The following is a 17,422-nucleotide window of genomic DNA, read 5'->3' on the forward strand; positions in this document are numbered from 1 at the left end:
ACTAGGCACAATATTAGTACTAGCTCAAGAGCCACCGATCTGCTGTGGTAATGTCACCTCCCAGTTCTCACATTCCATGTGATGACTTACCACACCTTTGCAGCATCATTTTGATGTCTGCTTATCATCAACTTCAGTATTTTTAAGTGAAAGACTATAGGATGAAGAGCAGAAATTTTAGTTTACAGCCTGATATTTTAACACGACTGTTAATGGATACTTGTTTTTCTCAGCTTGCAGAACGATTTCTTAATAGTATCAATGTGTTGTTTCCTGTTTTTCTAAAGGTGTGATCTCAGTGTTGAGGCATCATTAGGTGTCAGCATTGCCTTGAATGAGTACATTAAAACGTCTGCAACTTTGTCTGTCTGTTGCTGGGACTGGAAACTTTGTGTTTGATTGGAAACATGATTCAACATAATTCTTAATTCTTTCTTAAAACCACCATTGCCATAAGAATGGATTTAATGTCATGTAAGGTTTAAGGTGTTTTCTGTAGAAGATGCTGCATGTATATACTGTACCGGCCACTGCTGCCCATATATAAAGATCTGACTGCGAGCGATGTCTACTCTGTTCCAGGCTAAAGCCAGGCTCAGCTGGTCGGGAGCAGATGCGTTAGCTCCTGTGTATACAGAGGGAAGTGTGGGGAGGAGAGGAGGAGACAAAAGAAACAAGACATACTTTAGACACAGCCAACATGCCACCTTGGTAATTCCTCTAAATCAGAAGTCTCGCAGACATTCCTGTCACTTCTGCCTCTGATCTCATATTAAAATAAAGCCCAACCTTCCATTATCCCTGGAATAAAATCCCTATTCTCACACCTAAATCTATGTCTCTCAGATGCCTCATAAATGTTAATAAGTTCCCCACAATCCCCTTGAGAATTTACGTTTGTGGTATAGTGAACTGGTTTTCTTCATCTCAGTTGGGAAGCCAGAGAAGAAGCCAGGAGGGATACTAACCTGGTACAGCAATACACATACACACACCCCACACCTACCCCCACATGTGTATACATGCAAACACTCACATCCAGCAGTTACAGAAAAGTTGAACTCACACAGGCCAAATCAGTTTAAATAAGGATACAATTTATGCACCTCTTTTATGCATCCCTGCCTGTGTAAGCATAGGAATTGCTCCACAATTTGTACCTCGGAATCCTGGTGGGACAGATTTCCCTTCACCCAAGAGATATTCATGTAAAAAAAAAAAAACCCACTCAATAGAGCTGCTGTCAAGGTATAACGTATCACAAATAATTAGGAGTCTATGCAGATGGATTTGCAGTCGTTTGTTTGTGGAAGGGAGTGCATGTTTTCCCCTTAGTTTTAATGGACACTGTGGGACTTTCCTGTCCTGCTGTGCTTTTTTAATGTTTCACTAAGGATTTCAATGTTATTAACTGATTTGTAATAATAAAGCAGTATTTGTGTTTCAGTGTCACGGTGAGAGCTGGCCTGAGTGAACTGATCAGCTGAATAAGGGGGCCTTCCACTTTAACAACCTACAGGCTTTCAGAGATTAGGTGATGGTATAGAGGCTCATTTTTTAAAGATGTAATACCTCCACCTTTTTCTTGCCTTCATTAAATTTTATGCTGACAAATGGTCCTCATGGAGAGAGGACAAACAAGAGCTTTTCATTACTTCAAAGCAGTTCTGTCCTCATTTCAGTACTATACAAAAATCATGCACTGTTCCAGCAGAAAGAGGACTGAAATTAGAGGCATAGAAAATATTATGAGGCATTATGAGGCAATTGCTGAAATCTTCAATGTAAGATCAGTTCAGCAGACCCCATGGAATCTTAGCTTACCTTTTAATTTCCTAACTCATAACTCTTCAGTCAGTTCACTTTGCTAAATACTTCGCAACACTTGAAGGAACTATTTGGTACACAGATCATGTGCATTTTATTGCAGAAATGAGCTTTGATAAGAAGGCAGGTGATGCAAGAGCAGAAAGATAAATAAAAATGAAGAGAAGAAGAAAAGGCAGTGAAGACAGTAAAACACTTTTCTGTGATCAAGAACATCCTTCAGTTAAGACACAGCTTCTTGTTGCTTTATATTATAGTACAGTCAAAAGCTCTTATGGGTGATGTCAATGACATTCAAGCCTTTCTAAGTTTCTTATGCAGGTAACATACACCATTCAAAAACAGATAATATTTGCCTCTGGGAAAGGCAAATATGCCTCTACAGTTTTATTAAAAAAAAAAAAAGAAGGGTAAAAATACCCCAATTGGGTATAATAGCATAAATTCAGAATAGACCAAATAATATTCTCCCTCTTTTTAAAGCAAACAACGCTACCTCTCAGAACATCCTTGGATCTCCTCCTGCCTGTCCGCATGCCTATACAAGAAGGGAGCACCTTGGCAGAGTCTCAAGCAAGGTCTCCGGAATGCAGTGGAAGAAGCACACGGGTGAACCCCAAAATCCGGGTGCAGTGACGGTGATTCCACCAGTTGGAAACATTCTGCACGTATGATGGGGGAGTTCCACCTTCTGACTTTGCTAAACACACTGCAGGTTACGGTCTGTGTAGCCAGGGATCCATCTGGCTTAGAAGCCATTTTGGATTGAGAGGGGGTCAGATGGATGGGAAGGATAAAAGCAGCTCCTTACAGTGTCCCCACTTCAGCCAAAGCTGAAGCGAAATCACAGAGACTGCAGGTGAACCTTCTGAGGGAGAGGGAGCCATCCCCACTCTGTGCTGAGGAACCCCTGGACTGTTTCATGCTTTAGGAAGGACCCAATTACAGGATGAGCACAGGGCCCTCTGATGCACGTGACGTGAGGCATGGGGCAGCCATTCACCAGAATTGCTTTCTTTTAATATATATTTTATTAAATGCTATCAGTGCATTTGAGATGTATGAGGTGAAACTCTTCTAGTTACCATGGTAGTTCACTTCACTGCCTAGTAGAGTACTGGAAATACCTAAAAGTTGAAAAATACATGGTTTCTCAAGGAGCTTTCGTACTTCAGGTCCAAACCAGTCTATCAGAGAGGAAACTGGGAAGTATGGGTCAGAGCTCTGCTCTTCTGAGAGTGAGGTTTTGTTGAAAAAAGATCCTTATGCCTGTCTCTGCTTTCCCATTTTCCCTATATGGTTTTCAGGTCAGTGTGGGTGGCATGAGTGTCACACAAAAACAGAATCGAATAAATGATGTTAGAAGTTTATACAGAACACCTCATGGGCCATGGATGATTGTTTCAATTGATTTTATTTGAGGATGCACCACTGACTTTTAATTCAAATGAAAAAGAATGTAGTTCAGCTATTTCAGGTGAAATTCCACCCAGCATTAAGAAGTAAAAATAAGCAAAAGTTATCTGCCCCAAAAGAGCGCTTTAGACAATAGGAATAGTAACTGCAGAAGAGTCTTTCTTCCCTTCATGTATCCCTAGAAGTAAAATTCAATTTGAGATACAATGGATTGATTTGGTACTATTTTATTTCAATGCAGATTTTGCTAATACAGTTATATGCTAGATAATGCAAGGATGCTGAGATGTTAAATGAAAAAGGAGATATGTGAAAGCTGTTCCTGCAGGTGTTAACTCCACGCTCTTAGGCAGCCATATAAGACAGATTATTCTGATAAAAACTCCATTCACATCAGATAATCTGTCCAACATCTTGGACCAAAAATGCTGTACAAGTCAATGGCATACTTTGGTCTATAAACTTGAATCTGCATCCTAGGTGAGCCAGAAAATGGGTATTATGCCTTTGCAAGACCCCAGAGTACTGAAGAGATACAGAACAACGTACACCAGCCAAGATTCACTGTGACCAACGTAAAAGCTCTGATGAATTCTCTAGCTATAGTCTAAGATGCTTAGTTGTCAGGAGTCTGAAAAGTTGAAATGGCATAAAACTCATCTATAGGGGCAGATATGGCTATTGGAGATTCACTTCTAAAAAGCTTTTAAGCACATCAGTGCCCTCTTTGAACCATCACTTTAAAAAAAAGAAGTAGACTAGGAAATATAGCAATCCAAATTAGCTTTCTGCTCTGCATCTTGGCAGGTTTTAAGCTGTCTTCTGTCTCACAGATACCAACATCTTTGGAGAAAGGGCTGCTTTTGCTGCAAGCACCTTCCCGAAATTTAGCAAATCAATTGGCAGTAACAAAGCTGATAGCAAGAATAACTGTGGGGGCAGTAACCAGACATCTGGCCTGAGTATGAAACATAGTGGACTGAGGTAATGTTAATCCTTCCGTGTCAGTGATTTCACAGTTGACAGACTATCATACAATCTTCCAAGACCCTATAATGGCTGCTCAGTGAGCGTGAATCATGACTTATTCACAGACTTAAGGCATGCAGAGACATCAGCTCTGCATTAGTCTAACAAGGCTTATCTCAGAAGGTTACATGCATATAGCACAAAACACTTCTTTTCTGATATTAATGATCACAACGAGAAGGGTTCTGAGCACAAGATGAAATAGGAGAGGTATGCTCCAGACATTGCAACAGTTTCATGAACCCGGATCTTTGATGCCCTTTCACAACACAGATATTTCAGCACTTCTCCATGTGCTGCCTTTCAATTCCCTGTCATACGCTTTCTGCTCAATTAGCAGGACAAAATCCACTACTGTTTGAGTCCAAACTACTCAAGAGAGCACAAGAGTCAGGTTGTATCAATAAATACACTTGCTACAAAATCATGCAATTGGAAATTTACTTCCCACATTTGCATGTCTTTCCAAATGAAAAAAAAAGAAGAAGAAAGAGGGAATTCACAAACCATATGCTGTTGTGACATCTATGCAATATAAATTGATAATCAGTTTGCATGCCATTCTCTGGCTTACTGGAGTTCACTTCCAAGAAAGGGAGATCTGCTGACAAGATTAAACAAGTGACTCACAAAAACAAACAAGGAAATAATCTCACATATTTAGTTCAGAGTCTGGGGCTTGTGGAAAATCCGGGCCAAGAGAATTCCTGCCTTGGCAGTGTGCCTGAGTCAGATTTAAAGAGAATATTTGCTCATTGTATATTTTCCACTGCAAGCAGGAAATGATAGTATGTGCTTCTCAGTCTTTGTCCTCCTCCTATTCCCTGAACAAATCTCTCACAGCAGGGTGGGATCAGTATTGAACTGGTGTGTGTCATGAATACAACGTCTGGCAAGAATTGCAAAATCCTCATCAGACTGCGAGGAAGGAACAAATAATCACACACCAGTTTCACTGCACCATTGCTTTCCATTGCACTCTTTTCACGTGGTTCTGGAAGAGTGAAAGAGATTAATTCCTGAACTTAAACACAATGTTAAACACACAAATTTCAAAATAATTCAGGCCCACTCTTCAAATCTGCTTACCAGTAAATCAACAGGCTCAAAACCGCCAACGTGGATGCCTTGATCTGATGAAAACTCCACCTGCCTATCAGCTTGATTTTATATCAGAAAGAAGGATGTACTCACAGAAAAGCAGGATTTCTTTCAGGTTGGGCCAGAACTATTGTACAAAGACATGGTATGCACAAGGACATCTGAATTGCCTAAAGACAAGGGATTTCACCTCTGCACACACTGATTAAAAAGTTTTACGGACATTCATTCCCTGTGATCAGAAATCTCACATTAACAAAATATAAAGTGAAATCTGATAAATATAATTTTTGAGTATCTCTGTAACCAGAAAGTGCTGAGGAACAGGGAAGAGGAGGTGTGAATTGTAGTTACACTGACCTGAGCAAGATGCTGCTGCCATCAGCAGATTACAAAATCAAGTCAGGCAAATATCAAAGGAGGTGTCAATATCAGTTTTACACGTCCAGGCTCCTTCTGAGATAACAGAAGTTTCCTAAGATGTCTTAGGAAATTATTATGAAGACAGAAGGAGGTTTGTTTGTTGTGTTGGTTTTACTAGGGAGGAGAAGGGACCAGTCACTAGCAAAATAGATGCTACAGATCAGAGAGAACTCGTCACAGACCCAGAATGCAAACTTAATGCAGCTGCTCACGCAAATATTGCCAAATAATTTTTCAAACAGAGAACAGTCCCTTCCAGGCCTATGATGTTTTGCTTTCAGCTTCCTGGAAGACTGCTTTCAAGGCGGTAAAATATTCCCAGCGATCTATGCTGGGATTCAAACGTTGAGAGTATACATAGAAAAAGTGGAATGACACCCTTAATACAATCTGTATCTGTACGTAATAGGAATGAAGAGCAGCAGTTTTACTGACGGCCTTAAGAACAAATGGCAAAGGAATATGCTTTACATTAAGAACAACAAAGTAAGTTTAAATTATATTTAAGATAAAAATGAAATCTACAATTAAAACATTTCCCAGTGATGGAATAGATGAATTTGGTGATGGATGCAATTCTTGTTCCTGGCTTTTAATTAATTTGTTTTTCCTTCCTTCACCTTGATTTATGTTGCTTCTGTGTCAAGACATCCAAAATGCGTTGAGATTTAACTATGCAGATGGCTAAAACACGTTACTCCAGGGTAGCAGCAAAGTAGTCATGTTACCTACAGGCCAAACAACTGATATCTTGATCAAAACGAACAAAGAGGAGAAAGTGATGCTATGGAAGCCTAAAGAAATAGAAGCTGCAGCAGCAAAATCATTCAAGTTTATTTCTGTGGTGGTATCTATCAGTTTGCAATTATACTCTTAAGGTGGACGGTGCTTGTTTACTCCTCCCATTCAGACTTTTGATTTGAATGTTTGAACTGCAATTTTAGAAATGGGATTAAAAATTGAGTAAAAGGTAAAATAATCTCTTCCCTGGTTAGGTGAAAGTTATTCAGGCTTTCTCTCTTCTTCTTTTCATACAACTTTTTACAGAGAAGAAAACAGAGCTCTGGAATGAGCAAGATTAGTTCCCATTACCAATTGAAAACTCAGCAATTCTATTCTTTTTTTGTTATAACTGAAATTCAAACCTGCCACGTGGCAGCATGTACCCTTTTACTCAGACATGGGGACGTCAGCAGCATGATGAAAGCTGCTGAAGAGCCTCAGGAAGCACAACTTTCCCCAGGTACCTCTTGAAGTCCACTCCTAATAATTCTCAGAATGCTCTTTAAAACTGTTTGGTATGTCTTAATCTCTGTTTTTAGAATCAGTATGGCCCATGCTACATAACAGAAAACAGTTGACACAACAAGATGACTGTGGTGACTGATACTTGTAACATGTGGAAATACCATCTGTAGAAATACCATAGAAATGGATGGGCATGTCCTCCCTGCTCTAGCTTAGGTGAATAATCCTTCATCAGATAAGTATGTGTACTTCAGAGCTTTAAAAATCTTACCTCTTTTCTGTATTTCTACCATGTGATAATATCATACGATGAAGGGAGCCAAGCTAAATAGCATAAGGTTGCCTGACCAGGGTCTATGATGAACTGTGATTAGGAAATATTTTAGCAACAGAAGATTCTTTCTAAGACAGTGTTTTAAGAGCATAAGTGTAACATGTAACGGGCTAGAAAGCCATGTGAGAAGATTAAGGGCAAAACTGCTAACACTCCAAAAGCTTCATTCTCAGCTCTATCTATGGAGGCTAGAGGGAATTCCAGAGTTTCCACACCTTTCTAGGATGACTAGAGATAACATTTTGCAATAATGGCAGTTTTGTCTTAGGGAGATAACTTCCACCTGTGTTTTCCATTAGCCATCAGACAATGTAAACCTGAGAATTTCCTAGACCAGCTGCTTGTGAGTGCTAATCTTCTAAAGTAACTTGTGAGAGACACCACTTGTGTTTCTTGTGACGTGTCAGCAATTGCAGGCGGTGAATAAAGACTGAGGAATGGATAAGAGTATCTATTTAAACATTAATGAAAGATCTAGATTTGTAGAAAGCAGTTAGAGAAAAAGGTATATTTCAATTTCATGGTAGAAATTTACCATCTCGATATGGTACATACTGCCAATAAATGCAGGTTCCAGCACAGTAGAGAGACAGAGTTAATCCATTTGGATTGTTACAGACTCACTGTGAAGTGAAACTCCATTACCTTTTAGTAATGCTGTAAGGATAGCTAAATCAATATCCTGGTGTCCTTCTGATCCCATGCGAAATACTGTGATCTGAAATGTTAAAAGACAATACCATTATTGAAAACATGGTAACATTTTTAAGCAGAAATTAAATCAGAGCTACATTATTTGGATCTCAAAATTTCCCTGTGGCTACAAGATCATTATCTTATGCAACCATTTTATGAGAAGCTTGTTAAATAGGATTAACATACAACTTTTTTTTTTTTTTTTATGAGATAAAATTCACTGAAGATGAAAGTTGTATTAATAATCATGTGGAAGAAAAAATCCTCTGTGATATTTACAGGGTGAAATCAGAGATGAAAAAAAATTATTGTATTAGATTAACATTAGATTTAATGCCCCCACTACTAAGATTGATTAGGTGCATTATAGGTTATGGATTTTATTTACAGCATATGGCATTGAATAAACAATTTTCAGCAAAAAAAAAAAAAAAAAATCAGCAATCAGCATCACAATTTTGTATAGCAGAAAGTTAGCTACATAATCTGTGCTTCTAACGTCTTTAGGCATGTGTAGTCAGTGATAGATATCATGTATAAGCTTTGAGGCTGTTAGGTAAGATACACAATTCGTGAAGAATAAGAATGAATATTGTGGGACTGTTCTTTCAAGACAATTTAACTTTTGGTTAAGACTACTCTGAAACATATAGAAGTGTAAATCCCCTTGCTCTTTTTGTTCCTATGGCAATAGATGCTCCTGGGCCTCTGCTTCTAGAAAGGCAGCCAAGATTGCAGTCTTTTTTTTACTGTCTTTTCTTTCCTAAGGCAGCCTATGTTACCATTTTGATCAGAATAACTGGTGATGTTTTTTCCTGTTGTCATTACTGACTGCCTCCGTAAAATTTTAATCAAATGATACACTTAATTAGGAATCTTTAAACATGTTTCATACACATATTCAGGAGCATCTGTAGTCCCTAAAGTCCTAAATTTATACTCGTAGCACCACTGAATTACAGCAGCATCTGTTGGTAACTATCAATATGGGGAGACAAAACACTGAAAGTGGTCAAGGCTAAGCTTCAGTTTATCAGCTGCAATGCTCCTATAGATTATTTCCCAAGAAACTCAGTGCAGCCTTCCTGTAGCACCTATGCTACCTTCACGTGGCCCTGGGAGCCCCATGGTGTTCGTAGGGATGTCAGAGATTTTGGCATCGGCGCCTGTAGTACAACATGCTGGAGACACATAAGGCAAACTGGATCCACGGAAACTGTCTTAGCTCACTTAATCAACTGATTTAAATGCTGCCCAACATAGTGTGATGAAGCATTTACATTAGGTGCCCTCTCCAGTTCAACTGAACTGTTTTCAAATTAGATTTGGTTTAACGATTGAAAGTGTTCCTGAGACAAACCTTAAATGCCACCAATGATACCAATGATACTTTAATTATTTGTTTTCCTCTCTCTTCCAGAGTCTACAGACGTTCTAGCAAACGACCATTGAAGTCTATGCTCCTATCACAACTTGCTTCCATGTCCGCAGTGAATGTCAAGGAAGCTTTCCCCGCGGTGCAGTCAGGCTGCTTCTTCACAGTTAGCATGGGTAGAAACATGCATTTTTTTTCTAAGTATCATCTCAGTACACACTAACAACATGAGCTGATGAGACCAGCTTCTCTTCTGCACAAGCAAGAAGGAGGAACATCTTCCCTCCCAATGGTAGGTCTGGCAGCTGATGAAAATATGTGAGTACAGTGTACCCACATAACAGATTGAGTATCAAATCCTCATCATACTTTGCAATTTCCTACACTATTTTTGCACCAAGAGGCATCTCCATAGCACTGAAGGGATGTGTGGCTGCTTGGCAAGCTGGTGTTGGAAACATGTTGTTTGCAGCTCTGTCCTCCATGGCATCAACACATGGCAAGATGCCCTGCTTGTTCTTTAAGTCCATGTAAAGGAATCTGCATGTCAGGGGCTGAAAATACTGAAATAAGGCAGTTCAAAACATACAGTGGGAGAACAAAATATATTCCAAACTAAAGATGTGCTCAGTGAACTCCTAGTTTAATTGAAAGGCTGCATATGAACTGCAAACACTGAACAGCTATCATCACACTAAATCTAACGAAAGAAGTTTATGTGCATTGGACCACATGTAGCACTAATTTTCCAACTTCTCTTTTATCTCTACTCACTTCATCCCTCCCTCCCTCTCAGAAAAAAACAACCTGCTCCAGCAGAAGAAATTGCTGCGGTATGAAAAATAAAATAGAGCCATAAAATTTAATTAAATTTGAATAAAAAGGGTACCGTTAGATAGTAACTGTTACTTTATTATTATGTTTAAGAGATCTAGCAAAAACCCAAGGGGTAAAATAAACAAAAAGAAGATAATTAAATTGGAGATGGGCATAGAAGAAGTGTTCGGACTCAAACTAGAGTTTGGATCATTTGGAGGCTCATTCCCAAGACTCACACAGAAATTAAAGCCTAACCAAGGCAAAGTCTCATGGTTATCCCTTTCAAAATGCTCAAAGGTTGGCAGCTCAGTGAGTCAGATGATGTCACAGACTTCAGCCTGTTCAGAAAGCACAAAATCTTTCAGGACAGAAATAGGTATGCTCAGCCTCTCACAGTGGTTCAGGCTAACCCTCTCCACAACTGCTTTCCCTCCTGTCACAGACCATGAAGAAGATTTATGACAACCTGAAGCATTGTGCTACTCTTATTCATGCACCTTTATTTTTGCAGAAACTTCTCACTAGTTATATGTCAAATTGTTGTCTCCCAGCCTCAACTCAATCTAGAATTCACAGGCTTGTCTTTGCCCTGTTGTGTTTTCCCAGTTTGGAGAAAGATTGTTCGTTTCTTCTTTACGCTGTTGTCCTAAAACTTCGCCAACGTGTTACTATGTTCACAAAGTGGGGGATTTAAAATAGAAACTATACTGTAATTAGACAAGTACTGAACTTTCTCATGCATCTCTGGAGATAAAATTTTAATCCTGACCAGCAGTGCTCTTCAGTTACAGTCTTGTTCCCTTGTATCTTTGGAAGTAACCGTTGGAAAATATTTGAGTTGTCAAGGCTCTTCAGAATAAACTTTGGAAGATCAGGCTTATATATTGCAGCATATTGCAATATATAAGCATATAAATGATCCACTGCTACCACTTGGATCATCACCACCACTTCTACCTTACCTGGCAAAGCCATGTTGCTGAAGCTTTTTTTCTTCAGTATCAATTTATGACCCAAGAACAATGCAATGGAAGAGGGAGAATATCAAAGCTATGTTTTCAGCCCCGGAACACACTGGAGGTACCCTCAGCATCTCCAATTGAAGCTTTACACCTTGCTGCTGTCACGACATTCGTTAATGAGGAGGGTTATGCCTAACCTCCGTCTTTTCTCACAACTCCTTTTAGAGACACAGCCACAAATGCTGCCCCTCTGTTTTTTTGTGTGTCACATTTAAACAGAGATAAAAAGGAAAATAAGGAAGCTTTGAAATACACTGAGAGAAAAAGAAAAATGCACTGTTCGTTGCTGGTTGTAATCCCAGTGTCTTATGCTAAAGCTCTCTTCACTGTGCCATCAAGAAAGCATGACTTTTACTTAGGAATTTAATAAGTATGAAGAGACAACAACTGCTCCTAAACCACAGGCTTAATTCTATACTTATGTACCCTTTTTAGTTTTTCTAGTATTCTTCATTTCTTGTATTTAGAGGAATAAGGACAGGGACACTTTGTAAAGTATTTATGCAGGCTTTACACTGAGAAATGTTCAATATCTCCAGGACTCATAAAAAGTCAATCTCTCCCTCATGCTCGAGGCCTGTTTTTCTGGCATTTTTTTTTCCTGTTCGTAACTTACTCATCTAGTTTCAAGAGACATAAATTTATTTGACATCTTCTGGGTGCCATTTCCCTGAACACTAGTGGATAAATCACTGCTGACAACTGAGAAACAACACATTGATGCTGTTAAGGCAGGACATTTACCAGAGCCTTGTTAGAACGGGTTACAGATGCTACTGCACTAGTGTATACAGAACTGCTGTGCTAAAGGAAAACATCTGGGCTGGTAAACTCTATTACCAGCTACCTTTTGATGGATGGACATTTGCCCCTGAAACCCACTTGATAGCACTGAAAATAATAAAAGCTTTTCTTCTTTAAAGAAGCGACACAGTGCCTAAGAGCCACTCACACATTGGAAAAGATCTGCTTCATGTTTAAGCCTACTGCAGTGCTGTTTGAGCCTGCTGCAGTAGCTGTAGCCTCCAAATAACCTCATAAGCTAGTAAGTATGCATATGAAATCCAGGCCATTAAATTATTAAAAACAAAACAATAAGGCTAAAAAGTAATGTATGCTTAAGACTTGCTTGTCCTAGCAAAAGAAAAAGAGAAGAGATGCAGAGGTAGTTGGACTAACCCTAGCCATTCTTTTATACTGATGTGAAAAAGGGAAGATTAACTTCAGCTGATAAATGTTCTTTATGCTGATCAGATTAAAACTGTATCTACAAAATAGTTTCCTATCTTTTAAAATCATAATAAAATTTTGGTAGAAAGAACAACTACCATTTGACTTTCTCAGTTATTTCTTTTGAACCAGAAAACAATTTCTGTTCAAAGAAGGAAAAAACACCCAAAAATCAAGTATGCTTTTTTTCCCAGAAGGTTGTGGGCCATATTATTACTTCCATGTTGCCGGTAGTTTCAATTGTTGATGCTGAACTCAATTATTTTAGAGGTACATTTTTTGGGAATTGGTCTTTTCTTTTATTTCCCGTTTTCCTCCTTTTCTTCCTAAGTGTTCATGCTATTTATTGGCTTGAAATAAGTTTTTCAGGTAATTGCCTGAGGCATCTCAGTGAACAAGTGTGACTTCCAATAGCTGCACAAGCATTTTTTTACTATATTTTTTCCTCTCTTCCTTACAAATACAATACAGCTGATGTTAACACCCCTTCCAAATAAAAGACTGTGTTGTACTGTACTGAAGAAAGAGTTAAATCTTAAGATGAAAACGCAGCTGAAAGAGGCACACAAAAATGGCTCCAAGTCATCAATAAAGGCTATCCCAACAAATTACAAAAGTAGTGCTAAGGGCCATACAGATTCTTGCTAAATATAGCTCTAAAGTTTGTCTTCCTTTTGGTTAGCCAATGGTAATCTATATGTAAAGTCCAGTAGGTAGCAGACACTTTGTGCTCCTGTGTTTGTGCGAGGTTGAATTTCATATTTACAAGAGAGGGGACCCTCTCATGTAAGATAAGTACAAAGGGAGAAAGATAAGTGGGGAAGTGGGAGGAGGGGGATCACCAGCTCTGATGGGCTCCTCTCAGAAGAAGGAGGTTGAAATCCAACAGGCAAAATGTTGTTTTAGTTCTACAATGGAAGGAAAAAATGGAGGTACCACAATACGGAAGAAAACCTCTCCTTTGTCTCTGCCAATTCTGCTTCTGTGAAATGGATTTCCCTTAAAAGCAGGAAAAAAAAACAAAATCAAAACAACAACAACAACAACAAAAATCCCTGGGAAGGTCTTTCCTCCATCTCATTTCTGATTTTACTGAAATACCTTCATGTGAACAGGATTAAAATCCAGGAAAAAACAAACAAACAAAAAAGCAAGCCTAGCTGTGTCCTCATTCTTCCTAAGAAAATGTGCTATAGGAAATCACTGAGCTAAAACAGACCTTCTCTGCAAGCACAGTGATTGCAGCACACTGTGCTCCTTGTCAGCAGTAATTACAGTCCAGCAGGGTAGTAACCTACTTTTCAGGCAAGGCAGGTAGAAAGCAAATAAAGAACCAAAGGAGCAGAGAAAAAAGGAGCATGACAGAAAGTGAAGGAGATTGGGATGGGGTGGAGTGGAGTGGCTGGGAAGATGAGCAAAAGGAACAGATTACCTGATATGAAACTCTTCATTAAAAGCAGTCATTAAAACAGCTCTGTTGTCTACTTAGTATCAGCTTTGTTCTTATTTGGCAGATTTCTCTGAATTTCCCTTTTCCTTTGCTCTATGCAGCTTCTTCCTCAGTAGGGTAAGTTTAACCTAGCATCATGCATCCTCCTTTTTGTTTACCTTCATGGTGTTACAGCATTCCACTTCTATGGGCACAACCAATCACTAGTATTTTAACTGAGAGTGGTAAATATGAACGAGACTTTCAGAAATGAGTGACACACTGGGAGACACAGACCTTTTACTGACATCTAGGATTTCTCAAGTTCAGTGTGCATTTAAATGTAGGGTTGCCTTAGAAGTACAGATCATAGCTGTGAGTATGCAGATGAGCACTCTTCTCTTGTCAGGCTGGACTGGGCTCTGAGTACCCTGATTTATCTGCAGGTGTCCCTGTTCATTGCTGAGGAGTGGGACTTGATGTCCTTTAAGGGTCTCTGCCAACACAAATGAGTCTATGATTCTATAACACTATGAGTATATGCATATGTACCTCCTTAATGGGAACCGCAAAATCATAAGATCAGCTAAGAAAGTATGTATCTAATAGATGCTGAGAATGGAAGACGTTGTCAAGCAGAAGCACGTGAAATCGTAAGTAAGACAACCCCTGAAGGGGTGAGATGCTTAGGAGGTTATAGATGTTGTAGGTTGTGATGTAGGCTGTGACATCCTAATTGTGAAACTTCTGAATTCGTAGAACCTGGTCCCCTACCCAGCACAGAGTACAGAGAGGGCAGGATAGTGTGAGGCAGACAGACTAAAGCAAATGAAATTATCTGACAAGCAGTTCATAGAGACCCATGGGAAAATTCTTGGCAATAAAATATGCTCTACTTTCTGAATTCCTCATTAAGTCAGCATAGCTCTGCCACAGTTTGCTGTTTTCAAGCCTAGTTGGATATGTAAATGATAAAACTTCCTCAGTATAAACTGCTACACACAAACAGATTCATATTCTAACTGTATGAAGCTGATTTTACCTCTAGAAGGAGAACGAGAGCTGTAGCTAGGGCAGCAGTCACTGTCATCATTAACTGTAAATCTTCTGGGTCATGGGAAGGGAATTCATCTCAAGGAAATACTTTGCAACAGTTCAAAGCAGCAGTTGGTGAAAATAATCATAGGACATAAAGGCTATTCCCAACCATGAGAGTATTTGGTTCCTCTTTTAATGCTTCCTCTAAACAAAAGTAAGTCCTCTCTTCCTCAACCAACATACCACTTCTTTCTAGGACTTATTCTGAAAATTAAACAGGACAGTATAAGGGCCGAGGATTGAATGTGAACATTTATGCAGCACCAGGATGCTGTTAGTATTTTTAAAATGCAGTATTACAGTCAGCACTTTTTTTTTACAGTAAGGTTAATATTAGCCACTTCAGCATGTGAATTAAAATCTGAAATATATATAGCTTTTAGTATTTGTTTGGAGAGGGAGCGAGCAACATCAAATAAGCAGGGAGAATGCACCATGCATTGGGAAACATTTTACCCTCTGTAACAGAGACAAGAGATAAAGAAGAAATATCATTCTCTACACCTCAGACTGGCAGTGCCTGCTGACTAGACAACAGATAGCTGAAGACAGAAGAAAAAGCAGGGTGAGAGTGATGAGAAGAGAGAATGCAGCCAACAACACTCCCTTTACTTCCTGTATTCATAGCTTCTTAAGAATGCTGCAAATTATTCATGCTTTTAGAGACAGAATTTTTCCTCCCTGTCATTTCACTGTCACATCAGGAAAAATACACAGTGATTTAAAATTATTCAAAGTGATTTTCTTTCCTTCTGTCTCCATACAATTTTTGAATGTCCTTAAATCTCACCTATGGTAAACACAGTAACTGTTTGTATGCATCTGGATCAGAAAAAAACACCTCTTTTTCTACAAAAAAGCAAGCAGCCCAACAGATACGGTTGTTAATATAACCTGAAACTCCCCTGTTTGAGAGGACAGGTTCAGCAAAGCACGCTGTTCCTTCCAGAGCACGTGTTGACATTTCTAATTTAGCTAGGCCTACCTGAATGTTTTAGAGGAAAATTCCCCTGAAAAGAAAAATGAGTGCTTAGTAAAACAAAACATTAAAGGAGGTCAGTTGTGCAAAGCGACAAAAGGGCTCAGATAATATGGGAAAACATTTCTTTCTTTCTTGCAGTAAATAATCCTGTTTGGCTCCGGGGAAAAGCTGCTTGATGTGGAGGCATAGCAAAGATCAAAGTGAGCAGGTGAGTAGACTGATATTACTGAGGAAGAAAGAGGGTGGCCAAATAAAAATAATACTCAGAATATGGAGGAATAAGAAATAGAATTTCAAGTGAGGAAAGCAGAGGCCGCAGACACACGAGGGGAGAAGTTTGAATGTGGTCTGCAAAGTTTCAGAAATTTTACATTTTCTTCTGTTTTGTGCAGCACCGTAATGCTTCACATTTTTCTCTGATCCAATAATTTGTCACAGACTCATTGTCTGGTAAGAAACAAGGAACAAAAAAAAAAAACAGTGCTTATAAGAAAGGCAGCAATTCTGCAAATGAGGAGCCATGTAGGTGCACAAGAAGTCATTCGACAGAAATTACTGTCAATGTTTGGCTTCCCCTGTAATTGGTAGTTTCAGACTTTAGCTTCAGACTGAGACAGATCTGTCAGCCCTTAATGGCTGACAGAGAAGGCTATGGAAATGTCAGAGATTTTCTTCGGGTGAAAACTTAATGTACCTCTTAAGCCTTACAGCACTGCCAATCTTTTGGAATGGAATATGTTTATTTTCCAGTAGAATAATGATTCCAAATAGGCTTTGGCAGTAAAAATATTGAAAACAGTGCTCTTCCCTTGTGGTTTCATACTGTTGTTACATTAGGCCATTCATCACTCTGTACAGGCAATGTACCACTTCCTGATTTTAAAGTTGAAGAAATATGAATAAACATAAATTCTAAGTCACAAAGAATATAAGAAGAGGAATAGAATTTTAGATATTTTCCTTTAAGTTGCTGGGCTGTGCACATCAGCAGATTGTGAAGATAAACACAGATGTGTTTCCATGCAGACTTGCATTGTGAGTACTGTCTGAGAACAGCCAGGAAGAGAGAAATGCTTTTGGATGACAAGATGATAGTCATTTTCATTCACAAATTGTTATAATCCAACTCCTCCATCGTGCTGACCCAGCAAAGGAATGTGGAATAAGTATGTTATTGGTTCACTTTCTCCATCTCTTCTACTAACCAGTGGGTTCTTGCATTGGCAAGACACCATATCAACCTATCTTTGTAAACTTCCTTCTGAAATTGTGCAGTGATTTTAGTAGGCTGAAAGGGACATAAGTAGTCGAGTGAATAAAACAATAAAGCTTTCTTGTCTAGGTTTTGTTGTTTGAATCCCAAGTACTAGGACTTATGTCAAATTGAACCCTA

At 39.0% G+C, this 17,422-nt stretch overlaps 1 protein-coding gene across 9 annotated transcripts in view; it reads right to left on the reverse strand.

The window, feature by feature from the left end:
• The window catches only part of TRPM3 (transient receptor potential cation channel subfamily M member 3), a 426,369-nt gene that overhangs the window by 60,113 nt on the left and 348,834 nt on the right, over positions 1-17,422 (reverse strand). For all 9 annotated transcript variants that reach the window (XM_040656002.2, XM_040656007.2, XM_040656006.2 and 6 more), the window contains exons 9-10: positions 8,024-8,096; positions 525-625 (exon numbers count right to left, since the gene is read on the reverse strand). In XM_040656002.2, the coding sequence (XP_040511936.1) occupies positions 525-625; positions 8,024-8,096 (174 nt within the window). The remainder of the gene's footprint in view (positions 1-524; positions 626-8,023; positions 8,097-17,422) is intronic.

This window comes from Gallus gallus, chromosome Z (assembly GCF_016699485.2).
Source record: "Gallus gallus isolate bGalGal1 chromosome Z, bGalGal1.mat.broiler.GRCg7b, whole genome shotgun sequence".
Lineage (NCBI taxonomy): Eukaryota > Metazoa > Chordata > Aves > Galliformes > Phasianidae > Gallus > Gallus gallus.